At 43.5% G+C, this 27,615-nt stretch overlaps 1 protein-coding gene across 1 annotated transcript in view; it reads left to right on the forward strand.

Annotated features, from left to right (window-relative positions):
- LOC139383746 (ring finger protein 144aa) overlaps positions 1-16,474 on the forward strand; it is a 49,692-nt gene extending 33,218 nt beyond the window's left edge. Inside the window, exons 4-9 of the mRNA XM_071128305.1 lie at positions 3,575-3,679; positions 7,618-7,678; positions 9,758-9,977; positions 12,989-13,136; positions 13,776-13,865; positions 15,630-16,474. Coding sequence (XP_070984406.1) covers positions 3,575-3,679; positions 7,618-7,678; positions 9,758-9,977; positions 12,989-13,136; positions 13,776-13,865; positions 15,630-15,761 — 756 coding nt within the window. The 3' untranslated portion in view covers positions 15,762-16,474. The remainder of the gene's footprint in view (positions 1-3,574; positions 3,680-7,617; positions 7,679-9,757; positions 9,978-12,988; positions 13,137-13,775; positions 13,866-15,629) is intronic.
- The last annotated feature ends 11,141 nt before the right edge of the window (positions 16,475-27,615 follow it).

Consider the following 27,615-nt stretch of genomic DNA (forward strand, 5'->3'; position numbering starts at 1 on the left):
CAAATATCGCTATTTTTAAAACAAGCCATAGACAGTTTGTTGAGATTTCAATTTAATCAACGAGAAAGGACCGAACAAATAATACAATATATATTGTGGTTAAACTCAAATGTACTAATTGAAGAAAAAAAAAACATTTTAATCTTCATAATTGATATCATAAATATGACTGGTGGAGTTATGTCCCACATGCAGCTCAGGTTGCACATTTTGGGGAATATTCGGAGGTGTAAACTTTCCATGGAAATATATGCAAATTAATATTAAGTTAGTAAATATTATGTTTTTGCATTAGATATATTTACCATATCATATGGAGACAGAAACATAAACCTTTTTACCTTAAGTAGACATAATTGCAAATGATTAAATCCTTCCAGTATATATTTTCTTTAACGATTTAGTTACGAATTTAACTTTAATTCAATTAGTTGACTCTTCACATGAGATGATTTCACTGAACAACAAAAGAAAGCGTATATTGAATGATCCCCAAAGATCCGTCGCATCTCCCCAAAACGTTTTCAACATACATCTGTAAAATTATACTTTGGTTGTCTTCCTCTCAGGCTTCCATGTCTTCTCCCTGGACCTCCTCAATGTCCACCTCCTTGAACATCAGACTCTGAGGCCTCATCTTCACTGTCACTTTCCAACCTAGTTGAGGATGGCTCGTTGTCAGGCTCAAAAAGCCATAAATTTGCCCGGATGGCCACCAATTTTTAAACCCTGTTGTCAACCTGTTGCGTGCTTTGGTGTGTGTGTTCCCAAACAAGGACCAGTTGCGCTCTGAGGTGGCTGACGTTGGTGGGATTTGGAGGATGATGGAGGTAACAGGGGAAAGAGCCTCAGATCCACACAGTCCCTTCCATCAGCTGGCTGATGAGATATGTTGGCAAGACTGCCATATTACATCTCCATCCCAAAGCCCTTGCTTGGAAGTGTACTTTGCCAGACTGGCAAGAACCTTGCCCTCTTCCAGGCCAAGGTGGCGAGACACGGTAGTGATGACACCATATGCCTTGTTGATCTCTGCACAAGACAGGATGCTCTTACCTGCATACTTGGGGTCCAACATGTACATTGTGGCTTATATGGGCTTCAGGCAGAAGTCTTCACGCTTTTTGATGTATTTCAGAACTGCAGTTTCCTCTGCTTGGAGCAACAGTGGAGTGGGCAGGGCAGTATGGATTTCTTCTCTTACATCTCCAAGCAGAGTCTGAACATCAGACAGGATAGCATTGTCTCCCTCAATCCATGCAATGGCTACTGCTATAGGTTTCAGGCTACTTACCACTCTCCCATAATACATCATCCAGGAGGATCCTATTGATGGGGCTGTCCATATCGGCAGACTGTGATATGGTCATTCCTTCGAGAGACTCCTTCCCCTCCAGGAGACTGTCAAACATGATGACACCACCCCAACAGGTGTTGCTGGGCAGCTTCAATGTGGTGCTCTTATTCTTCTCACTTTGCTTGGTGGGGTAGATTGCTGCTATAACTTGACAACCCTTCACATACCTAACCATTTCCTTGGCTCTCTTGTAGAATGTAGCCATTGTTTTCAGTACCACGATGTCCCTGAGGAGCAGATTCAATGCATGAACAGCACAGCCAATGGATGTGATGTGAGGGTAGGACTCTTCTACTTGAGACCAAGCAGCCTTCATGTTCGCAGCATTGTCTGTCACCAGTACAAATACCTTCTGTGGTCCAAGGTCATTGATGACTGCCTTCAGCTCATCTGCAATGTAGAGACTGGTGTGTCTGTTGTCCCTTGTGACTGTGCTCTTGTAGAATACTGGTTGAGGGGTGGAAATTATGTAGTTCATTATTCCTTGCCCACCCATCAGAGATGACTGCAATAGTCTACTTTCTCTATGATTTTCTTGACCTTTACTTGAACTCTGCATCCAGCAAATGAGTAGATAAAGCATGTCTGGTTGGAGGGGTTTATGCTGAGCGAAGAACATTCAGAAATCTCTACCAATACACATTGCCTGTGAGCATCAGAGGTGAACCAGTTGCATACACAGCTCGAGTAAGACATTCATCAGCATTTCTCTGACTGCGTTCCTCCATTGAGTCAAAATAACTTCCGATTCCAGGAGGACCATGAGCTGTTGCTGTCGAAAAGGTGTCTGATTCATCCTTTTCACCTCGAATAGAAGTAGAGGGACTTTTGTCAGAGGTTGCTAGTTGTGACCGCTGAGGCAACTTTATGCACTTGGCCAGATGATTCTGCAGCTTTGTTCCATTCTTCACATGATTTGGCACGTTATTTGCAAATGTACAAAGCTTTTCCTTCTACATTAGCTGCAGTGAAATGTCTCCACACATCAGATGGTGCCCGTGGCATTTTCATGTTAAGATTAGAAAAAAAACATTTATGGAAACAGGTCCAATTAACACTCCTCAGTTAGCAGGCTCAAGCAAGCTAAAAACCCACATGGTAGCAAAAAATAATTAGCAGACATTGTTAACAAGTTAGAAATGATTTAAACACACTTTGCTGTAGGCTACTATTTACTAGTTAACAAAAATCATGTATGTCATATAAAATATATTCAAGGCTCAGTGTCTTTATCCTCACAGGGTGAGGCTGCTGGAGTATTAGAAACAGGCGATCCAATCATTTTGATAATACTTTTTAAACAATCTCTTTCTCTGAGCAATTGTATTAATATAAAATAATGTGCATACAATACAATGCATCTCAGTATTAGTATTATTTATTTTATGCAGTCTTTTTTGCTCATCTTTAACAAAGGATCCAATCATTCCGGACCTCACTGTACCTCACATACTTAGTTAATACTTAGATCTAGGACCTATTGGGAGTGAGCAACTCCTACACACGTAAGTGCATGGTCCGCCTACCAGGGTAAATCTGAAATCTCACTGCAACTTTAAATCCCTTCTCGACTTCCCGATCCTGCTATTTTGTTTGCATTGCATGTACAGAAATATAACTTGTATCTTCCAGTGTTTACATGCCATTAAACTACACTGAACTACCATTTCTCCTGCAGTCAATCTGGACTGATGTCCGGTTGCATGAGTTCAGAGAGGCAAATGGACGTTTGACCTGACAAGCAAGCTGGTACCACAGCCATGACTCTGCCAGCATGGGAAATGTCTAAACATGCTTGAAAACTCAGCCCCTCTTATCCTCCGCCTTAATATGAATCATGCTATTTTTCTCGCCACTCAGTGTTTGGAGAGTGGGAGAAATACAAAACATGAAAAACCATTTTGTTTTCCAAGCGTACAGCCTTAGTTTAGAAGTCCCTCTATCGTTATCTCATTAATTTAAAAATACTGTCATTAGGATGTTATGTGGTTAGCATGCTTCTCTTCAGCTAAGCAGACACTGTTGTAAATAAAGAAATGGATAGCAGAATGAATAGTCAATGCCAAAAGCAGAGAACATCTACTACGGGTTTCAGAGAGGGAGAGGCACAGTGGAGTTTGTCATCGCACCACACAATATGCCTACACATTTTCTGATTGACTGCATGGCCATAGAATGAGGTCAATGTTATGCCCCCCCCCCCCCCTTTCCTTTCAGTGCCTGAAGCAGTATGTGGAACTCCTGATCAAAGAGGGCCTTGAAACTGCAATTAGCTGTCCAGACTCTGCCTGTCCAAAACGAGGACACTTGTTGGAAAATGAGGTATTATTTCCAACTATTTGTATTTTACTGTTAATCCTTTGATTTGAGGGGAAGATACAATTATGTCATTGATACATTGAACGAGAAACAGTCATGTTATTGTACCCTCACACTTCAGCTGGCACTTATTTCCAGTGAACAGTTGCTTAATTGTAGTAAAACCTTTCTTACACAGAACACGCACATACACATCTTCATAATTAATGTGAGTGTGATCACAATACACAAAGTTGTGGCAAGTTGGAGGATAATTTCATATGATTTTACTGGACTTGATGCTTGCATTTTACAGCATCAAAACAGAATCCATGCAGAATTGACAGACGTTTCTTTCATAAAATGTGTTCGTATCAAGACGACAACAGGGAGGTTACACAGACACAACACAACAGTCATGATAGAGGATGGGGAAACTAGCCTGAGGGCCAGTCTGGTTTGTGCTATCACATCAACTTTTTGTCAGTCATTGTCATGCCATTGATCGGCTTGACATTGAGCAATGGAGTTGGCAAGAACAAACAGATCCGGGACCTGGCTCTGACTATTTCATAGTGAGGCACAATGCATTGCATGTATACCATCAGATCATCAAGGAAAACCATGTGACCAAAGCCCCTCAACTTCACCATTCTTTGGTAAAGCCTTAAGGGAACACTAGTCGCCCCAGAAAAGGATTTTCTGTGTGTCGTTGTGACGGAAGAAGAACAAAAAGGGGCGGTCGGCTTTGAAGGTGTGTACTTTAGGTTTCCAAAAAGAAAACAATAAGTCATATTATTCAAACAAGCTAGCGGTGATGGAAGCGGGCCTTTCTGCACTGCTCGTTCACGTCTACAAATGCCTTTTTCACCACTCCAGCCAACTGCAGGTCGTCATCGGGCGACGTGCCTGAGATATCGCTAGACCAGTCTAAGGTGTCAACTATGCCCGTCTTAGACAAAATGTCATTCAGGTTGTAGGTCTCATCCAACTTACATTGTGGATGTTACGCTCGTGCCTCAATGTACTGGATCCTTACTGGCCCCGTCCGCGTCGCAAAGTTCTCTCATGTGAGCTGCTTCTCCAGCCCAGTGGTGAAGTCCAGCTTCTCCAGCCCTCGTCAGGGAGCATAATGAGCATTTTCACCTTGGTTCCTTCATAGGGCATCTCCAGAATCTGAAAGTGGACGTTGATTGTCATTTTCATATTTTCCACAGGCAGTTTCTAAATCTTGCTCACTTTGAACCTGATCTTCTCCGTCATTGGACTCAGGAAAGCCTCAGCAAACTGATAAGACTGCTCTCCTTACAGATGGTTGGCCAGGCTCAGTGCGTATGGGGCTCCCCCTTTGTTCAGCACAGACAGATTATCCTCTTCAATCTACAGACAATACCCCATAATGACAAAGCAAAAACTGTTATTTTATAAAAAGTCCAATTAAATATCACATTTGCATAAGTACTCAGACCCTTTACTACTACGTTGTTGAAGCACCTTTGGCAGAGATTACAGCCTTGAGTCATCTTGGGTATTACGTTACAAGCTTGGCACACCTGTGTTTGGGGAATTTCTCCCAGTCTTCTCTGCAGATCATCTCAAGCTCTGTCAGGTTGGATGGGGAGCGTCGCTTAACAGTTATTTTCAGGTCTCTCCATAGATGTTCAATCGGGTTCAAGTTTGGGCTCTGACCACTCAAGGACATTCAGGGACTTGTCCCGAAGCCACTCCTGCATTGTCTTAGCTGTGTGCTTAGGGTTGTTGTCCTGTTGGAAGGTGAACCTTTTCCCCATTCTGAGGTCTTGAGCATTCTGGAGCAGGTTTTCATCTAGGATCTCTTAGTGCTCAATTTATCTTTCCCTCAATCCTGACTAGTCTCCCAGTACCTGCCGCTGAAAAACACCCCCACAGCATGATGCTGCCACCACCATGCTTCACTGTAGGGATAATGCCAGGTTTCCTCCAGTCGCGACCCTTGGCATTCAGGCCAATGAGTTTAATCTTGGTTTCATGAGACCCAGAGAATCTTGTTTCTCATGATCTGAAACTATTTTAGGTGCCTTTTGTCAAACTCCAAGCGGGCTGTCTTGCCTTTTACTGAGGAGTGGCTTCCGTCTGGCCACTCTACCATAAAGGCCTGATTGGTGGAGTGCTGCAGAGATGCTTCTTCTGGAAGGTTCTCCCATCTCAACAGAGGAACTCTGGAGCTCTGTCTGAGTGACCATTTGGGTTCTTGGTCACTTCCCTGACCAATGCCCTTCTCCCCCGATTGCTCAGTTTGGCTGGGCGGCCAGCTCTAGGAATAGTCTTGGTGGTTGCATACTTCTTCTATTTAAGAATGATGGAGGCCACTGTATTCTTGGGGACCTTCATTTCTGCAGACAGCTCTACGGACAATTCCTTCGACCTTGTTTTTTTCCCTGACATGCACTGTCAACTATGGGACCTTGTATAGGCAGGTGTGTGCCTTTCCAAATCATGTTCAATCAACTGAATTTACCACAGGTGGACTCCAATCATGTTGTAGAAACCTCTCAAGGATGATCAATGGAAACAGGATACACCGGAGCTCAAGTTTCAGTCTCATAGCAAAGAGTTTGAATACCTATGTCAATAAGGTATTTCTAAAAATTTATTTTCTTCATTGTCATTATGAGGTATCGTGTGTAGATTGATATTTTTGTTTACATTTGATTTTTTTTTAGAATACAGCTGTAACGTTATATAATGGGGGAAAAAGTCAAGGGGTCTGAATACTCTCTGAATGTACTTTAGGTAAAAATAATACATATTTAAGTATTTTATTTTCCTCCATATTTACAGTTAGTACGGTAGTTATTTACACATGCGGGGGAAGTGGAAAGTTCCACTTAAAGGGATAGTTACAGAAATAGTTAGTCTCCTTACCTTTAAACTTGTATGGGCCAAGATTAATTTAGATTAATCCACTCTTCAGATTTATTTACTAAGCCGCTGCTATCAACTGCTAATATTAGCATTGATGACCAAAACCAATGAATTTCAAGTGGCCGTCGTGGATTTGAAAGACATAAAAAAATATAGCAGGGATTAGTGTCTTTCCTGGCCCTATATACTTATTTACTTTTTATTGATATTTAGGACCTTTTGAACATATTAAATGACTATGAACATATAGGTAATGTGACTGAACATATAGATAATGTGACTATGAACATATAGGTAATGTGCTTTATTTAGATGAAAGAAATCTCCTAACACGGCCTCAAAGACCTCCACATCCATTCCAGAGGCCTCTGAGGCTGCAGAAGGACAGTGTTTTTAATTGGGGTCCCTTGCCGAGCAGACATTAGCCCTCTCTGTGAATATCGCTCTCCGTCTTTTCCAAAACCACCTGCACAAACCAGTCTGGCTTAGCTCCGTCTCAGCTCTGGCCCACCTTCAAGACGTGTCGGCGTGTTTTATACAGAGTGGACGGCCCCGCTCGTCTGTGTCCGTCCCCGATTTGAGGTCAATCCGAGGTCACTGCGCGTCACCTCTCACTCTCTGTTTCGGAGGCTTGCGGCATGGCCGTATGTTTCCAATCAATCAAAGTCACTGGCCTTTTACTGGGACCCGGCTTGTCACACCAGTCAGAGACGAGGCGTCTCTCATCCAGCCGCTGCGACAGATAAGTCTTTGACTCATAATTGACAGTTCTCACACTCAACCCCCCCCCCCCCCCCCCCCCCCCGAATGTTATTTTCATCATTGCATAATGACTACATTTAACCTTTTAGTATATGTAGCCAGTATGCAAATATACCTCTCACGGAACATGTGAATAAAACCGGTCGGCTAGTCCTAATTATGCTGAAATTGAGTGGGGTTTTGTAATTGATCATCTTCAGACTGTAGTGTGGCTGAAAGCATCATGTTCTGTATTCGTTTGGTAAGCTATCACAAGGGCATTATGTTCCTAACTCTCCCTCTTCTTTCTCCTGCAGATTGAGTGCATAGTGGCTACAGCGATTATGCAGAGATACAAGAAGCTGCAGTTTGAGAGGGGTAAGTGGGAGAGTAACCGCACTGACTGCATCACTGCTCATAGACGTGTGGGGAGTGTAGGTAATTGAGCTCCCACCTGGCTCCCTTGTCTCCCCACACCCTTTAGTATTTATTAGGGATCCCCATTAGCTGCTGCCAGGGAAGAAACTACTCTTCCTGGGGTCCAATATCAATTTGACCTGGAGGACAATGACAGCCCTCTACCTTTTCTTATTGTGTTCTGATTTAGCCTACATTCTGTATCAAAGTTTAACACGGCCACCATCAAAGATGCATGAGGGGAAAGCCTTTTCAGGTACATTTAAAGTGATGTTAATTGGATAGGTAGTGCTATATCATGACCTACACTGTGTCTGGCTGGATCTATACAGTATGTCTGTCTAAATGTCCTAATTCAAAGCCTTTAATATTTAGTCCCTGTGTTCGGTTATGAATTCATCATCTGTGGTTGTCTGTCTGTATATTTAATAAGGTCGTAAAAGTCTCACTGAGGAGTGTTAGGGGGTGCCTTTCTGCTGTGAATGGCGCATGGCTGGGGGGTATACCTAAATGTACTGTAGACCGGTATTGATGCACGAACCGGTTTGTGTTTTTACTTTATCTTGTATAACGATATTTCAATGTTTGGTTTGTTAAATGTGTTAACGCCCGGCTCTTCGATGGTGAAATAATGTCTGTTTTTGTTGTTTCCTCCGTTTGCTACTTGAGTTGTCTCTTTCCTTCCACACACACCATTCCCAGCCCCCTGTCATTCAAGGAGAGCAGTTTTTGCGCTACCACGAGTCGCAACAACCACTCGCAGTCAGTCTTCATGGTCAATGCTGCAGATCTGGCTAGTCAGCTAGCTAAATGTACTTAGTCAGAGCAATGATACCAGTGCCGTTGTAGACCTACATCAGCATGTTTGCACAATGGTATATTCTAAATAAGAGAGGAATAGGCAAAGCATGGACATTTTAGCTACATCAAAGCAACAGTAAGATACCATTTATTTTATGTAGCATTCATTATGGTCGACTGGGAAAAACTGACCAACACTTTGGTTCCTTCCCTGTCCCAATAGCCTTGTTTTTTTTCACTATTCAAAGTGCCTATTATATTCCAACTTTTGTTTGAAGTTTCATTGAACAGTATAAAACAATCAGAATGGACAAAGCCCCATTTAAAAAAACAACAACAACAACACTTAGAATGTATGTGTTGCCACCCTAGGGTCATACGCTACTCATAAAGCACATTTATAACTTTTATTATTAACAAACCTCAAATACCATCAAAAATGTGAATAATATTGTGATTATGATATGTGCTAATCTGTGACATGGGGTTCCCACGCTAACCTCAGCCAGACTTGAACACCCACTCTATATGGCATGTGCCTCGAAGGTACTCCACCCACCCAAAGGCACAAACACAGACACATTGTGGACACACAGGGATGGAGAGTCGCACAGACAGGGGGCAGGGGGCTGCCATTTTGGTTCAACAGCAACAGACTGAGGAACATGCGAGAGTCAACAGAACAGAGCCATGTGATGGCAAGCAGTGTGTGTTAGTCATTGGGACTGGATGGTTGGACTTGTTTTGTAGCCACAGACCAAACATTGAGCGTCTGCCAACTTTGTTTTAGTTTGGTAGAAGCACATTTAAATAGGGTGATTGGAGAAAAATAGATGTTGATTTAGCTGCTGTGTTAGGGAGCACCAACTGATCTGTGTGTGCATATGTCAAATGATACTTGTGCTTGCGAGAGTATGTACTTGTGCATAGGTCAAAAACATGAAATAAAAATATGTTTTATTAATAGACAGGAAACAAGACAACAATCAACAGTAAAGTAGTAAACCACGTCTGGCACATAGCACCTATGTCTCTGTGTTAGCACACACATTCACTATTTCTGATTTGCAATGGCTTTTTGCACAGATTACAGATGGATATCCATCTGAAAGTGTGTGTGTGAACACAGAGACAATCACCTCGTGACCTCCTGTCTCCTCATGACCTGTCACCATGCTTTGGAAGCAGTCACTGTATGCAGTACTGTTGGTGGTGACACCTGGTTTTGTGCCACCACAGAGGTGCTTATGGACCCGTGCCGGACGTGGTGCCCATCGTCGTCGTGCCAGGCAGTGTGCCAGCTGAAGGAGATGGAGGTGGCGCAGCCCCAGCTGGTGAAGTGTGCCGTGTGCACCCTGGAGTTCTGCTCGGCCTGCAAGGCTAACTGGCACCCCGGGCAGGTCTGCCCACCCCAGGAGAACAACCTGCCCATCACCGCTTTTCTCCCCGGAGAGACCAGGTATGGAACTGAACCGTCTCCTCTTCCTTCATCATATCAATCACTTCCTCTCCACCTCATCAATATCTTTGATATCCGTAGAGACCAGGTATAGATGGAGCTGGGGTTTTTCCTCTTCTTCCTCCTCTTGTCTTCACTCTCCTCCCCATCACCTCCGCGAGCTAGTTGACAGAGGTTAGACTCCGTGACCGTTGAATGACATTTTGTCCCAAGAAGCATAGAATGAGAATCTATCAGTCATTGTAACTGGCTTTCCGCAATGAGCCACACTGTAAACACGGCGTTGTTGAGACCGTAAAGTCGCACGTTTGACAGGAATAATGTCCTTATCCCGGAAACCCTGGTCCCATTATCCACACACACGTACACTCACACGCTCGCGCGCCGACACACACACACACACACACACACACACACACACACACACACACGGCTCGTAGTTGTTTTCTCCTAATGTGGTTGATGATCTGCCCTCACCTGCTCTCACCCCTCTACTGAGGACACTGTGAGGACTCAGACTCTGGTCCCCGTGGGAACCTGTATTTACCACCCTGGATACCAGCCTAGCTACCGCTGTGTTGATGTCTCCATGAAGCCAGCTGCTCTCATGCATAACCATCCAGGCGCTAGTCATCTAGTGCCTTCTAGTGCATATTTAATATGACTGAGTGCATTGGATGGAGCAGGTTGCCTGGTGATAGTGCTGGGACCCATGGGCTCAGATAAGGCTAGCCGGGGTTGACCAAGGTCACAGAGGAAGTCATAATGTGTCAATATAAGGAGCCAATAGAAGTCAAGGCTGCAACTCTTAGCCAACCTGCATTTGGACTATTCGTCTACTTAAAACTCGAGAATGTGGTGGCCCAGTGGCAAAGCTACACTACATGACCAAAAGTATGTGGACATCTGCTCGTTGAACGTCTCATTCATAAATCATGGGCTCTGCTGCTACAACAGCCTTCACTCTTCTGGGAAGACTTTCCACTAGATGTTGAAACATTGCTGCGGGGACTGACTTCCATTTAGCCACGAGTCAAACCGAGATTTGTCTGTCGACTCCAGAGTCCAATGGCGCTGAGCTTTACACCACTCCAGCAGACATTTGGCATCGCGCATGGCGATCTTAGGCTAGTGTGCGGCTGCTCTGCCACGGAAACCCATTTCATGAAGCTCCCGATGGACAGTTCTTGTGCTGACGTTGCTTCCAGAGGCAATTTGGAACTCGGTAGTGAGTGTTGCAACCAAGGACAGACTGTTTTTATGCGCCATGCGCTTTAGCACTCCGCTGTCCCGTTCTGTGAATGGCCTACCACTTGGTGGCTGAGCTGTTGTTGCTCCTAGACGTTTCCACTTCACAATAACAGCAGAAGTTTGACAAACTGACTTGTTGGAAAGGTGGCATCCTATGACGGTGCCACGTTGAAAGTCCCTGAGCTCTTCAGTAAGGCCATTCTACTGTCAGTGTTTGTCTATGGAGATTGCATGACTTTGTGCTCGATTTTATACACCTGTCAGCCACGGGTGTGGCTGAAATAGCCAAATCCACTAATTTGAAGGGGTGTACAGATATGTTTGTGTGTGTGTGTGTGTGTGTGTGTATATATATATATATATATATAGTATAACAAAAAATAAAGCGAGAGGGTTGTGGAGTTGTCCTCAGATGTCACGAAAGGCCACAGTGGTTTAAAGGGAAGGTTTTGGACTTTACAACTTAATGTTAGATGGTTCCTCACCCTGAAAAATAAGTCTATGGGCCAGAAGAAACTGTAATCCATAGTTGCTTTCTCTAAACAGCCACAACAAACTTCATCTAACTTGAGCCATGGATTACAGTTTTTCCAGGCCCATAGACCAGGCCCATTTTTAGCTTGCGCAACCATCTAACATCAAGTTGTAAAATCCTGAACTTCCCCTTTAAACTCTGCCGCCTCCTCTCACTCTCTCTACCCCCTGTCAGGACTCCAAGTATGGCTTGTATGGCTCTTACTGTGATTACTGTACATACTGCACTTATCTAAACAATGAGCTCTGGAGTACGTTCTTCTCCTCTCTCGCCTTTCAAGAGTGTGGGAAATTAGTGTCCTAATTCGAATGGACTCCACGTACACTATTAGCCCGATCTGCACCCAGCTGACATATGCAGCAATTACCGCAAAGGGCAAATGTATTACTCTGTGGACCATTCCCATTTTGCCTGGATCTTGCTGCCTTTTGCTGATACCATTTTTTTTTTTTTTTTCACATTTCTCCCATGACATTCCTCTGACATAACAGCCAGCATTCAGGAGAAGGACACTCTCTCCTTAATCCTCACACTGATCCAGGTATTTTACCTTCCGATCTTTAGCCTGTATTCCATTACATTCAGGAATGGAATCCCGTTCCTTCCAGAGTAAAAGCTAGAATCCGAAAGTCCCGATGAGTTACAAAATGACTGCCAGAGTGTCAAATGAGGTAGGACATGAAAGGTGTGCATTAATTCACTCTGGCCAGATGCGATCAATAGCCGGAGAATTGGCTCAGAAAAATGAATGTGCTTGTTCCCTGTCCGCCTCTCTGACACTTGAGAGGACAGCCGACAGCATCACCTGCTCTCCTTTCTGGCCTTCAAGAGTCAGCAGCACTCAGGTGGGAAAAGGACACAAAAGACCTGCCTTTAAGATGAATAGAAGAAAGAAAAGCCTGAAAGGAGTGCGAGAAAGAAAGGCTGAGACGAGCACACTTTACATTCTCTCATTTCGTTTGCATTTCAGGTGTTAGGAGAAAATTATGTTGATGTTTATTGCAAGCTTAGATCTGTTGTACATTAACAAAGGCTGTTCAAGATCTGTGGCATGATAAACTGTATGAGTGGGTAATTTCTCGTGGCATTCTGGATCTCTGATGTAAGAGTCTTTGTTCTTTAGCATCATTCAGCAAAAACAATTGTTTCAACCAACATTTGTTTAAGAAACGTAACACACTGAACATTGCTCTCGCTCTCTCTCGCACTCACTGTGTCTCCTCAGCTCCTTCTACAAGAGTGACGATGACGATGGTCCCATCAAGCGCTGTCCCAAGTGTAAGGTGTACATCGAGAGGGACGAGGGCTGTGCCCAGATGATGTGCAAGAACTGCAAACACGCCTTCTGCTGGTACTGTCTGGAGTCACTGGACGTGAGTAGAGAACCTTGTCGCACGCGAACACACACCCCTTTCTAGTGGTACTTTCTGGAGCCCCTGGATATGAGTAGAACCTTGTCCCAATGTTTCCCCAAAACACCTCCCCACATCTGTGCTGCTGCAACATGTTCGCATAGAATAATACACACGTATCTTTGCAAATTAGTTTTAATTTCCCTTTTCAGCATGTTGGTCCTGACTTCAATACAGCAGTCTGAAATGTGCATAGAATTCACTCTGTGTAGATTTTGCATGTCTGGTGTGAGCAGATCCAATGTGTTATCAGGGAATAACAGCACTGCAGGAGGTGTGATAAGGCTGCAGGCGGGTGGATTTCCAAATCCAAAACCCGTTTTTATGACGTTTGATACAAGACAATGGAACTGAAACGGAGGGATTTTATCTGGGCTTGTAGGAGGCTTTACTGGCAGTGGCTTAAGTCAATTCTAATTGCAGACCACAGGCGATTTTACACGTCACTGGTAATTTAAAAGCAATTTTCTCCAAGCAGCTGCCCCTACCTCTCAGTACTAATCATAGATCATTCTTTTCTCCTCTTTCTCTCTCTCTGTCTCTGTCTGTCTGTGTCTGTGTGTGTGTGTGTGTGTGTGTCTGTGTGTGTGTGACACACAGGATGACTTCCTCCTGATCCACTATGACAAAGGGCCCTGTCGAAACAAACTGGGCCACTCCAGGGCGTCTGTCATCTGGCACAGAACACAGGTGAGTAAAGTTAGTGCGCCCACTTTCCTCCTTTGTCTCTCTCTGTCTCTCACACACACACACACACACACACACACACACTGGACTTCCCCTATGTCTGCAGCATGTGGCAGGGCACATGCAACACACTTTTCCCCTCACACAAACACTTCCCCCCCCCCCCCCCCCCCCCCCCCCCCAACTTTTATCATTGGAATGTGATCCAAAACGAGGCAACGGTGTGCTTTAGGACCATGCGGACGCCTCCGAGTTGACTGGATAAAGAATGATATTCATGAAAACCAAAGTTGCGCCCCTGGTAAAATGTAACACTGGTTGCTCAATGTTATTTGATGGTACTGTTAAGCTGTTCAGTTGCAACACACATAATGCTTGCCACACATTATGTAATAAAAGTCAACACATCCTTTTTAGAATTCTGATTCTAATATCGAATGAGAATATTGAGTAGACGTTCTATATTTTCCTGTTCACCCAGTCGACGTTCAGCTCTCGCTATCATCCAGCACATATCTAGTCATAGACGAGCACATTTCCCGGGTTTAACAGAGCGTTGTGAACGCTAGCGTACACACTGACATCTGTTGCCCAGTAGGACAGGCTGAGTCATTTGAGCATGATTACAGCTTGTGGTACTGCACCTCCTTTACCCAGCCCATGCAACCTCACTGCTCCCCAAGCCCAGTTTCTCTCTTTAGCTCCTCATGAATGCGTAACACATACAGAAAGGACCCCGGGGCCCTTATTCACAAAAGAAGTGCTGATCTAGGATGAGGTCCTCCCTGTCAATGTCATCTTATTCATTATGGCAAAAACAGATCCTAGATCAGAACTCCTACTCAGACATTTTCCGAATGAAGGCCCTAATATATCCTGCCTTTTGATAAAGAAAGCTCAGCCTCTCTGTTTTCTGTTTTCGCCTCTGTATCTGATTTTCAAATCCGTTTTGAGATTTGAGCTGAGGGGGTTGCATCCGCTAGGGACGCCATAGAAGGAATGAAGGTCACCTCTCTCGACGCTTACTGTTCTCAGACCAGACATGGTCTATTGTATACGGTAGCTTTGTCAAGGGTTTGGTTGATCTGAGCGAATAGGATATCATGATAACCCCGGTATGCCGGTGTAACTAAAGGTTCATGGGGTGCTCGTCTGGGTAAATAATGTGATTACGGAGACCTCCGAAAAGAGGGAAGTGGACAGAAATACACGAGAAGGGATCGCAACAGCAATGTGTATATACATGCATGGAGCTATTTTATCGAAAGGTCTTTGTCATAGGGTGCCACTCTCTGCTGTCTTGTCCCTCATTGGCCCGCTCTGGGTGATCCTCAAAATGACTCTCCTACTCTGACACCGGCAGAAGTCCATTAGGTTATTCTAAGAAGGCAGGTTTGCGTGTAATTGCTACTTTCGAAGGCCGTTTTGTAGCTGAGGAGATGTTTCTGCTTGTAGCTGATGCCCCCATGTGGTGAGATGGGAGACTTGCACTACAAAGATTGAAAATAACTTGCATGGTGGGTTATGACCACGTCAAACAAGAGAGCAAGTTTTGAGAAGGGAAGTGGAAATTATTTGGTGTGTATTATCTTGTTAAGGGATCTCTCATACGCTAGTCCTGTTTTTTTTTAAAGTATTTTCTATATAGTGCCAATTGTGTCCTTCCTGATATTTTTGCAGTGTAGCTAAACAAACGGTGTCTTATTTGCTGGTGTCTCTGCCTTGTTTGCAGTCTCTTACTTTCTCTCCTCTCTCTCTTTCTCCAAGGTGGTGGGGATCTTCGCTGGCTTCGGCCTTCTCCTGCTGGTGGCCTCTCCCTTTCTCCTCCTGGCCACGCCCTTTGTCCTCTGCTGTAAGTGCAAGTGCAGCAAAGGGGACGACGACCCCCTGCCCACCTAAACCCCGCCTCGCTAAGCAGGCGGCCATATTTATTTTTCGTCCCTTTCTTCCGTTTTCTCCCTCCGCTTCTGGCGGTGCTTCATTTAACGGGTCTGGGGCCGAGCTGCACCGTCTCGGCCCAGCCGCGTCCCGATCCATCTCGCTCGCAGTGTCATGGTGGGAGAGGAGGAGTTGTGTTGACCCTGTGCTCCCTGGCCTGGTGGAAGATGGGTTCACAGAGGTCAGACTTTGTGGACGACAACGACGCGCCTCTCTGTGGGCTTGGGGGCCATGTGTCCGTTTACTGTAGCAGGGCCATGCTGAGGCCTTGAGGTAAGCTACAGGCAGTGGTGTAGTACAGAACCGAAGAGGATGTTTTATCAAGAGAAGAGGGATAAAGACGTGATGTCTGAATCCTCTTGTTGGAGACAGTTTCATGCAGGAGCTGCTACTATTGGAGGACCTTCACCTTAACTCGTTTCAAGTCGAGTTTCTTGTTTTTGTTGGTTTGTCAAACACAAAGCTTTCCCCCCACCCCTCTACTCTCGCTTTTTATCTCTCAACATACAGGAAATACCACTGGAGTTGGTGTTTTGTGTTTACTCTGTTTGCACATTAAAGACACTCCGTTTGTCGCTTTAAGAACCAGGGCGGGAGTCGGGAGGTTTTCTGTCTCTCACTCCCCTGTACAGCACGTTCTTTTGGTGATGTCTGTGTTTCTGTCATCTTTTGCTCTGTTCCCACTATCAGCAAGAAGTTATTGTTTTTACAAAATGGATTTGAACTCCTATTTCTGTCTTTAAAAAAAGTATATGTATATATATATATATATATATATATATATATATATATATATATATATATATATATATATATATATATATATATATATTCTTACCCCCTTTTACTCCCCAATTTCGTAGTATCCAATTGTTAGTAGTTACTGTCTTGTCTCATCGCTACAACTCCCCGTACGGACTTGGGAGAGACGAAGGTCGAGAGCCATGCGTCCTCCGAAACACAACTCAACCAAGCCGCACTGCTTCTTTAACACAGCGCGCATCCGACCCTGGAAGCCAGCCGCACCAATGTGTCGGAAGAAACACCGTACACCCAGCGACCTGATCAGTGTGCACTGTGCCCGGCCCGCCACAGGAGTCGCTACGGCACGATGAGACAAGGATATCCCTACCGACCAAATCCGATGGACCTCCCGGTCGCGGCCTGCTGCGACAGAGCCTGGGCTCGAACCCACAGTCTCTGGTGACCTTAGACCACTGCGTCACCCGGGAGGTCTACATGTCTTTTTGAGAGGGTGTCCCAAACTCCTTCTCACAGCCCAAAAAGAGGACTCCTGGTCCTGTGTTTACAAAGAGTCTCAGAGTAGGAGTGCTCATCTAGGCAAGACAAAACTGATCCTATATCAATACTCCTACTTCAAGACACTTTGTGAACATGGGCCCTGAACATTCGTCTCCCCATCCACACAGACGTCAACAAACCGTCTGGAACTGGTTCTGACTTGTGTTGTCGAATGGAATACTTTAATATAGATGTCATGGGGTTCATTCTGAGTTCCTCTCAACTCAAATATGAATCATATTTAGCCACATAGCAACAAATGGCCTTAAATGAATAAGAAACGAAGCCAAAAAAGCCACCTCCCAGTATTCTGATGAAGGGGGGAAAAAACTGTCTTACAAAAACACATGGCCATTGTCCAATTCCGTCCTCGTGAAAGCACACTTAAATAATGAATTTGTTCAATGCGTCAGTCATTCATTAAAACCTGTCTATTTTCAGGTGGAACATAGGAAATTAAATTGTCTCTCTGATACAAAGATGTCCCTTCATATGATCTATGTTACACAGATGTTGGTCATATATCCAACCTCTGTAATGAACAATAATTCTATATAATGTTTTTTTTTTTAATGGTGTGAGTCTGTGGCAAACTTGCATAATGTTAGTGGTATTGTTGTCAGCGTTTTTGTTGGGAGCCAGTCGAGAGCTCTCACTACATGCAGCTACTGCAACCTTTGCAGGGATATAAAATGTCAAGAACTTCACTGGACTGTTTTAGACACATCTGAAGACTGCTCTACACATGACTGTATCTATGCAAGTTTGTACATTTCCTATCTTAGTACCTTAGTCTTGCTAACAGTGTGGTCATATCAAGTGGTCCAGTATGTTATACCAGATTCCATGTGCCATTATCACGTCACACAGTAGAATTTCACAAAAGGGTGGTTGACTTACATCAGACGTACTGATAGTTTCTTTTTTTTTTGGTGATTATTATTATTTTTTTATCTATCATTATTTTCCCTTAAGTTGTTCCCTCAGAACTTGTGGTGAGGGGGCATTTACTGTAGCTACACCATTTCTCACTCTGAAACACATTTAAACTCAAGAGATCAGTCATTGGCGTTCCGCCATCAATAAGCCACTTTGGAACACATACAGGAAATCCTGGGTGCCAGTCTGTTTCTGCTCTCTTGCCAACTCCGCATGAAATTGTCATGCAAAACTGTCTTGACAATGGATTAGGGGAAAGCACAAACAAATCCGGGACTACTGTAGACTACATACAGAATACTGAGATACTCTTCTCAGAAATCCCTCATTTCAAAAAAAAATTGCTCTTCCATATTGGGCTCCACGTAGCATTCAAAGAGTGGGTATGGCAGTAACTGGAACTAGCATTAGCCATTCACCTCTAGCTCATGGTAGCCACCACACACAAAGAAAACATTAGCCTTAACTTGTAAGTACCTCGTACATTTTAGCCCCATCCTTTTCTGCTAACCCTTGATGCATGCAAGTTGTCAAAGACTCGAGTTAAAAAAAAAAAAAGTTGAGCTAATTTACCCTCATTTTCTGGCAGTAGGGAATACGAAGGTCCCAACTGAACATGTGGACCACTGAGCTGACCGTGTCTTTGTGTGACAATCATGTCAAGCAAGTCTTGTGGGTGGCGATTAGAGAGTAAGTGACTAGTTTCAAGCATTTTAAGGTTTGTAAAGTAAAAGTGGAGATCTTATGTCTGTATGGCCAGTGCCAGTTGCAGGCATAATCCAATCAGGGTCTCAACTTACTATTGAGAGTAAGAATAGTAGAGTACACCAAGGTGCCATTTTGGAATTTGGTTGTGCATTAGCAGTTTTTCTCTTTGTCACTCACTGACAGTCAATTAGCAATGTCAGTTAACAATTTTCAGAGTGGTAGTTAGTCTAGCCATCTATCTGAACTCGTAGTAATCATGGCCGCATACCGACCGGGCATGCATGGCACGTGCCCAGGGGCCCTGACCTCCAGGGGGCCCCCGTTTTAGATTTTGTTGGTCATTCTCAATCCGATATCATATAAACATGGCATAAATCATTAGAAAATGTGTAGAATTGCAGTAAATTGGCTGTAAAACTAAAATGTTTTCTCTCCAACTCATGGCAAAGTATGTAGAATTGAAGGGAAAAAACATGCTTTAAAGGTCCAATGCAGTCATTTTTATCTCAATATCAAATCATTTCTGTGATTTGTTTTAAATTAAAATGGTCAAAAATAAACAAAGATGGCTTAGCTAAGAGCAATTTCTCAGGCAACACTTTTGTTAGGGAGTGGTCTGAGTGGGGAAGGGGAAACTGAAAAGTAGCTGTTATTGGCAAAAAAGGTTTAGAACTCTCTTTCTTGTTGGTCTATTAACTCATTTACCGCATGGTGTTGTCACCATGGAAGGCCAAAACAACATTCCATGAAAACAGGATGAAATTTCAGTCAGTCTTTTCAAACAGCTTAAACACTAAAAGGGAATTATCATGTTCACAATTTCACAGTATTATTCTAACCTCCATAGTGTGGAAATTAGGTCTGTCAAACAATGAAAATAATGAATTGTGATTAATCGGCAGTTATATCGAGGTATTCAGTCACAGGCGTTCAGCTTGCTAGCTAACATTAGCATAACTAGAATAACTGTTATCTATAAGAAAAACGCCTTGGGATGTGTGTATAGTTCAACTTTATGTACGTTTTCCTTCAATTGTTACTCAAAGCTGCGTGCAGAGAGGATTTTTTTTGTTGACTGCACTGGGCAATTCTACACCCCTTGGAAAAATGTATAGAACTGCAGGAAATTCCCCATCGTCAAGATGGGGGCCACTAAAATGTTTTTTTTTCCCGCTAGGTGGATTTGGTCCCTCAACCAAATCTCGCTTAGGGCCCCAAAAGGCTATAGCCGTCCCTGCCGATGGCAGGGGGATGTTAATGTTGGAAGTTTTTGAATACTGTACAGTATGACGGTGTACTATTGTTTTTTGTTTTCAAGATGCAGTATGCTCATTAAATATTGCCGTTCTCTCTAGAAATGTGTAAAGCTGTCACAGACCCTTTTTGTTGTCCTCATTAAAGGGGTTCGTTCGCGGATTGTAATTTTAAGAAAAGTAGCCTCTATTTTCAGGCTTCCTCATAACTGCGAGACTTGTGGAGGATGGCATTGCGTGACTATAGGGGAATGTACATTCAAGAGAAGTGGAAACAAGTTCTCGTCATCCATTTGGTTTAGAGGGGCTTTGAGCTGAGAGAATCTTGAAGTCTTGTCACAAAGTCCTCTGACTCAACTGATTTCTCCAGTATGCCAATCAAACGCCGACTCGTACAGTCATTAGTGTTTATCATCTGGTTTCTTTTGGCATTATGCAGCAAAGGGACACAAAACATTTGAATAAATCCCATTCACCTCGAGGTGAGACCAAAGCCTGTTGCACAATTATATTCTATGGCTTCAAACCTATTTTGCTCTTCGTTCACACTTTTGGGCTTCTAAACTATATTTCAACCTGTTATATCAGATGATGACACTGCTCTTGTGTTTAACATTGCATGTTCTGCTCTCTACCATTTGCTAAATATATATATATATTTTTTTAAAGAGGTCAAACTGCCTCTTTATTTTAGGGAGTCCGAAACAACATTGTGTACACAGAACGTTGGACGGTTTCGGTCATGACGTACCCTTTATCCTGGATTTTAAGTTTGACTGTCACGCCTACCGTACTTGCCTTTGTGTTATACTTGTTCTGTTGGCGTTGATGCCGTAAAGCAAACTGTAATGACTTGTATTTGTGTTACCTGTGGAAGGATTCCTATTTCCAACTTTTCAAAAGATGTAACCTTGTAAATGGGCATGTGTGGACAGCCATTGTGCTTCTCCCATGTATCTACTGTTCCACTGACACTGTGAAATGGAATAAATGTGGTTGTTTTTTTTGTGACTTGCCTCTCCTCTGGACATAAACGCTGCAAGCATATTGACATTAGTTTACGCTATCGGTCGAGCTGAATCGTACCGTGCTGGCGCAGGTTTTCTTTTTGCTGTGTCCTCTCCGGCACGTTTCCCAGCAACTATGGTGGATGTGTCCCAGACCAGTACAGCTTGGCTCTGTTTTGGCCGTACGGCGTGAATAAGGGAATACATGTCTCACTGGTCCCCGTCATCAGTTCCAAACACATTGGCAGTCTCGTGTTCAAGTGTGCCCTCTGGTGTTGGAAGATGGTATGTTCATATCTCAGCCAACACTTGATGGGACATTGTCTTTCCAGTCAGCGCTCGGGTCATGTAAAGGCCACTGAATATAGATTCGTTTTGAGTAGGTGAGCAAGAGCCATCAATGTACTTGTCTTATTTGAAGGCATGCCTACCAATATGTTTTTTTTGGGGGGGTCTGACGTTTTACAGAAGGGAAATCGCTAAAGTGACATTTTTCCACACTGAATTCTCATAAATTGCTTCAAATGTTGATTTCCTACATTGTGATAATGACACCATGAGAATAATTCCCAGTGGAGTTATCGGCCGATACCGATGTAGCGTTAAAAGGCCAATATATAGGTAGATCATATCGGTCGGACTCTAATCAAATGTTGCTACGCTTCTATTTTTGAGAGAGAGAAAGAGAGGGAGACATTCAAGTCTATTCATAGTGTAGCTGATGACCTTTCTTTTCTTCCTGTTATCATCTTTGCACAGAGACAGAATAAGCAAAGACTTACTGAGAATTAAGGATAGTCAACATTCATTTCCTGGTATATTTAATAAATATATGCAGTACATTCATATAAATGTAATATGTTTGTGTGGTACCATTCACAGTGCTGTTTTGGTCTCAAACTATTTTCGCATAGCTTTGGGGTTCAGTACTGTACATACCGAGTTGAAGCCCTTAACCAACAATGCAGTTCAAGAAAGAGTTACAATATTTACTAAATAAACTAAAGTAAAAATAGAAATAACGAGGTTATATACAAGTGGTACTGGTACTGAGTCAATGTGCGGGGGTACTGGTTAGTCAAGTTACAGTATTTTGTACACGTAGGAAGGGGTAAAGTGAATACATACCGTGAGGGGGAAAAGTATTTGATCCCCTGTTGATTTTGTACGTTTGCCCACTGACAAAGAAATGATCCGTCTATAATTTTAATGGTATTTGAACAGTGAGAGACATAATAACAAAAACATCCAGAAAAACGCATGTCAAAAATGCTATTAATTGATTTGCATTTTAATCAGGGAAATAAGTATTTGACCCCCTCTCAATCAGAAAGATTTCTGGCTCCCAGGTGCCTTTTTATACAGGTAACGAGCTGAGATTAGGAGCACACTCTCTTAAAGAGAGTGCTCCTAATCTCAGTTTGTTACCTGTATAAAAGAAACCTGTCCACAGAAGCAATCAATCAATCAGATTCCAAACTCTCCACCATGGTCAAGACCAAAGAGCTCTCCAAGGATGTCAGGGACAAGATTGTAGACCTACACAAGGCTGGAATAGGCTACAAGACCATTGCCAGGCAGCTTGGTGAGAAGGTGACAACAGTTGGTGCGATTATTTGCAAATGAAAGAAACACAAAAGAACCGTCACTCTCCCTCGGCCTGGGCTCCATGCAAGATCTCACCTCGTGGAGTTTCAATGATCATGAGAACGGTGAGGAATCAGCCCAGAACTACACGAGAGGATCTTGTCAATGATCTCAAGACAGCTGAGACCATAGTCACCAAGAAAACAATTGGTAACACACTACGCCGTGAAGGACTGAAATCCTGCAGCGCCCGCAAGGTCCCCCTGCTCAAGAAAGCACATATACATGCCCATCTGAAGTTTGCCAATGAACATCTGAATGATTCATAGGACAACTGGGTGAAAGTGTTGCGGTCAGATGAGACCAACATGGAGGTCTTTGGCATCAACTCAACTCGCCGTGTTTGGAGGAGGAGGAATGCTGCCTATGAACACCATCCCCAAGGTCAAACATGGAGGTGGAAACATTATACTTTAAGGGTGTTTTTCTGCTAAGGGGACAGGACAACTTCACCGCATCAAAGGGACGTTGGACGGGGCCATGTACCGTCAAATCTTGAGTGAGAACCTCCTTCCCTCAGCCAGGGCATTGAAAATGGGTCGTGATGGGTATTCCAGCATGACAATGACCCAAAACACACAGCCAAGGCATCAAAGGAGTAGCTCAAGAAGAAGCACATTAAGGTCCTGGAGTGGCCTAGCCAGTCTCCAGACCTTAATCCCATAGAAAATCTGTGGAGGGAGCTGAAGGTTCGAGTTGCCAAACATCAGCCTCGAAACCTGAATGACTTGGAGAAGATCTGCAAAGAGGAGTGGGACAAAATCCCACCTGAGATGTGTGCAAACCTGGTGGCCAACTTCAAGAAACTTCTGACCTCTGATTGCCAACAAGGGCTTTGTCATCAAGTACTAAGTCATGTTTTGCAGAGGGGTCAAATACTTATTTCCCTCATTAAAATGCAAATCAATTTATAACATTTTTGACATGAGTTTTTCTGGATTGTTTTGTTATTCTGTCTCTCACTTCAAATAAACCGACCATTAAAATTATAGACTGTTAATTTCTTTGTCAGTGGGCAAATGTACAAAATCAGCGCATTTGATTAATTGTTCAACAGTTTCATGGCTTGGGGGTAGAAGCTGTTAAGGAGTCTTTTGGTCCTAGACTTGGTGCTCCGGTACCGCTTCCAGTGTGGTAGCAGAGAGAACAGTCTATGACTTGGGTGACTGGAGTCTTTGACAATGTTTTGGGCCTTCCTCTGACACCGCCTAGTATATAGGTCCTGGATGGTAGGAAGCTTGGCCCCAGTGATGTACTGGGCCGTACGCACCACCCTCTGTAGCGCCTTCTGGTCAGATGCCGAGCAGTTGCCATACCAGGCGGTGATGCAACCGTTCAGGGTGCTCTCTGGTGCAGCTCTAGTAATTTTTGAGCATCAAGAAGCTATAGAATACATGCTCACTAAAGCTATTGAAAAGCCTTCTGCGAGCAACCTCCATTTCTCTTCATACATTGTAGTCCTGTGTGGCCCTGTCAAACCAACACCTGCTCTTCAGCCCTTTGTTAATCACTCTCTCTTTTCTCTCCCTCTTTCTTTCATTGTGCTTCTATTTCCTGCCAGATGTGGGTCTGGAAGTGTCAAGCAGACGAGCCTGAAATGCAATTGCTAACGCCAAATAACAACTCCGTGATATATCATCCCCCCAGCAGCTGTTCTCTGTTTGGAAGGCCCCCACCAATCGCAGGGCCCGGCCGCAGAAAGCGCCATCTGTGGGCGCCATGGCGACAGGGTTGCGGGTGCTGAGGCTGATGGGTTATCTGGAGCGAATTAAGCAAGGAGAGTGGATAGGAAGCCAGCACCAGGCCCTCACACCTGCACTGTAGGGTACACAAAGTCCTGAAATCACACGTGTGTGGGTGCCCGGCCGCAGGGCTGGGTTTACCCACTGCTCTGCCAAATCCTTCCTTTGCTCTCTCGTGTACTTTACCCATTGGGGTAAAGAGTGTACTTTATACTTTGGTTACTTCTTTCTCCTTGTGTCTTCCAGGGTGTATTTCTGTGAAATGTTACACTCACTAATTGCTGTACTGTCTCTAGAGTGGACCTGCATAGTAATTGGATTGTGCAAATATACAGGTTCATGAGTAGGTCATCATTTCTTTTAGGTTGATCTTTCATGTACACACATGATTTAGTTCTATCCGTACTTACCCAAACACACCCTCTTCATACGCATGATATACACACAGTACCAGTCAAAAGTTTGGACACACCTACTCATTCAAGGGTTTTTCTTTATTTTGTACTATTTTCTACAATGTACAATAATAGTGAACTATGAAATAATACGGAATCATGTATTAAACAAAAAAGTTTACATCAAAGTTTACATCAAAATATATTTTAGTGTCTTCAAAGTAGCCACCCTTTGCCTTGGTGACAGCTTTGCACACTCTTGGCATTCTCTCAACCAGCTTCATGAGGAATGCTTTTCCAACAGTCTTGAAGGAGTTTCCATATATGCTGAGCATTTGTTGTCTGCTTTTCCTTCACTCTACATTCCAACTCATCCCAAACCGTCTCAATTGTGTTGAGGTTGACTGATTGAGGAGGCCAGGTCATCTGATACAGCACTCCATTACTCTCCTTCTTGGTCAAATAGCCCTTACACAGCCTGGAGGTGTGTTTTGGGGTCATTGTCCTGTTAAAAACAAATTATAGTCTCACTAAGTGCAAACCAGATGGGATGGAGTATCACTGCAGAATGCTGTGGTAGCCATGCTGGTTAAGTGTGCCTTGAATTCTAAATAAATCAGTGTCACCAGCAAAGCACCATCACACCTCCTCCTCCATGCTTCACGTGGGAACCACACATGTAGAGATTATCCGTTCACCTACTCTTTGTCTCACAAAGACACAGCGGTTGGAACCAAAAATCTCAAATTTGGACTCATTAGACCAAAGGACAGATTTCCACCAGCCTAATGTCTATTGCTCGTGTTTCTTGGCCCAAGCAAGTCTCTTATTATTATTGCTGTCCTTTAGTCGTGGTTTCTTTGCAGCAATTCGACCCTGAAGGCCTGCTTCACGTTGTCTCCTCTGAACAGTTGATGTTGAGATGTGTCTGTTACTTGAACTCTGTGAAGCATTTATTTGGGCTGCAATCTGAGGTGCAGAGGATAATGAACTTATCCTCTGCAGCAGAGGTCTGTGTCTTCCTGTCCTGTGGCGGTCCTCATGAGATCCAGTTTCATCATAGCGCTTGATGGTTTTTGCGACTGCACTTGAAGAAACTTTCAAAGTTCTTGACATTTTCCGTATTGACTGACCTTCATGTCTTAAAGTAATGATGGACTGTCATTTCGCTTTGATTATTTGAGCTGTTCTTGCCATAATATGGACTTGGTCTCTTACCAAATAGGGCTATCTTCTGTATACCAACCCTACCTTGTCACAACACAACTGATTGGCTCAAATGCTTTAAGAAGGAAATAAATTCCACAAAGTATCAAGGCACACCTGTTAATTGAAATGCATTCCAGTGTGCAAAGCTGTCATCAAGGCAAAGGGTGGCTACTTTGAAGAATATAAAATATATTTGAATTTGTTGATCACTTTTTTGGTTACATGATACCATGGGTTATCTCATAGTTTTGATGTGTTCAGTATTATTCTACAATGTAGAAAATAGTTTTTTTTTTATTTTTTATAAAGAAAAAACCTGAAATGAGTAGGTGTGTCCAAACTTTAGACTGGTACTGTATATAAAATGTCACAATTATATATTACCATAGATAGGACTCTGCTCTGTTCTATATCTGCAGACCCAGCCTGTTCTTTCAGAGGTCCTCTTCCTGTCTCTGTGGTTTGTAACAAGCTGCTAGGAGCTGGGAGGCAGCTGTAAACTTGGCTGTGGAGAGACTGGGCTGGACTGGACTGGTGATGGTATGTGGTTGGAATTTCTCATCATCTCTAAGTGGCAACTTGATGGATAGCCCATAAAATGTCTCAAAGCGATTTGGTACTGTAAAATAGGCCCCAGGTGCGGCCCAGCCGGTATTGGACCGATCCTATCCACATAACACAATCATTTGGATAGCCACGCACCTTTTCCCTCATGTGGGTGCTGGCGAGATAGCAAGCAGGCTAGAAGGGCTCGGTATCAACAGCTAATCCAGTGAGCTATAGTGAGCTTCGACTGGTCAGTAGCGTCGCAATATTGCTGTGTACTTGCATAAAGTTCAGTTTTCCCCAAGTTTGGTCCCGCTCTGTTCATGCTCTCTCGCCCCCCCCCCCCCGCCCACTTCACTCCCCTCCATTGAAAATGAGCGGGGCTTCGTTGATTCGCGTTATGGGAAAATGCACATCTTTGCTTTGATAATGCTGCAAGCGAAGAGCTCCTTTTGGTCCATCAGTGGTGGAGTTGTGTTGGAACTTGAGATAAGGGTGTGGCATTGATATCGACAAATGCCAGTTCAACCCAGTGTCACACAATGTATTTCAGTGATGAGTGACACAGACCACAGTTTATTGGTTCATTACTTACTCATGCCTTAACTTCATGTAATGGTTTCTGTTTCAGTGTCAGTAAAGCTCGACTTAACCTTTTGCAATGTAAGTAGTTAATCATTTCACACACCTCATACACGGAACATATGGTTAGATGAATTAGCCCATATTGAAAAGTTCTAACTTTTTAAGGTGTCGGTGGTGATCCATTTTTGGCTCTTAGTTTTTGTTAATTGTCAATAATGTGTGTTGAATTGAGATGATAATATGATTAACACGTAGCAAGCGGTTATTTTGGTCCTTCCTACTTTCACTTAAAAACATGTAAGGAGTGCAGCACTGTGGCAATTAAAAGTCCTTTTAGTTAAAGTATTCAACTTTGAATAGTATCATTATCACTAACTAATTCGCTTCAGTTAGCATGTATCTGTTCTTCTTTCCACCACCACCTACAACACATTAGATTCACAGCAGGGATTTGTAAGGAATGCATACAACATGAACAGAAT

The sequence above is a fragment of the Oncorhynchus clarkii genome, chromosome 25 (assembly GCF_045791955.1).
Source record: "Oncorhynchus clarkii lewisi isolate Uvic-CL-2024 chromosome 25, UVic_Ocla_1.0, whole genome shotgun sequence".
In the NCBI taxonomy this organism is placed as follows: Eukaryota; Metazoa; Chordata; class Actinopteri; order Salmoniformes; family Salmonidae; genus Oncorhynchus; species Oncorhynchus clarkii.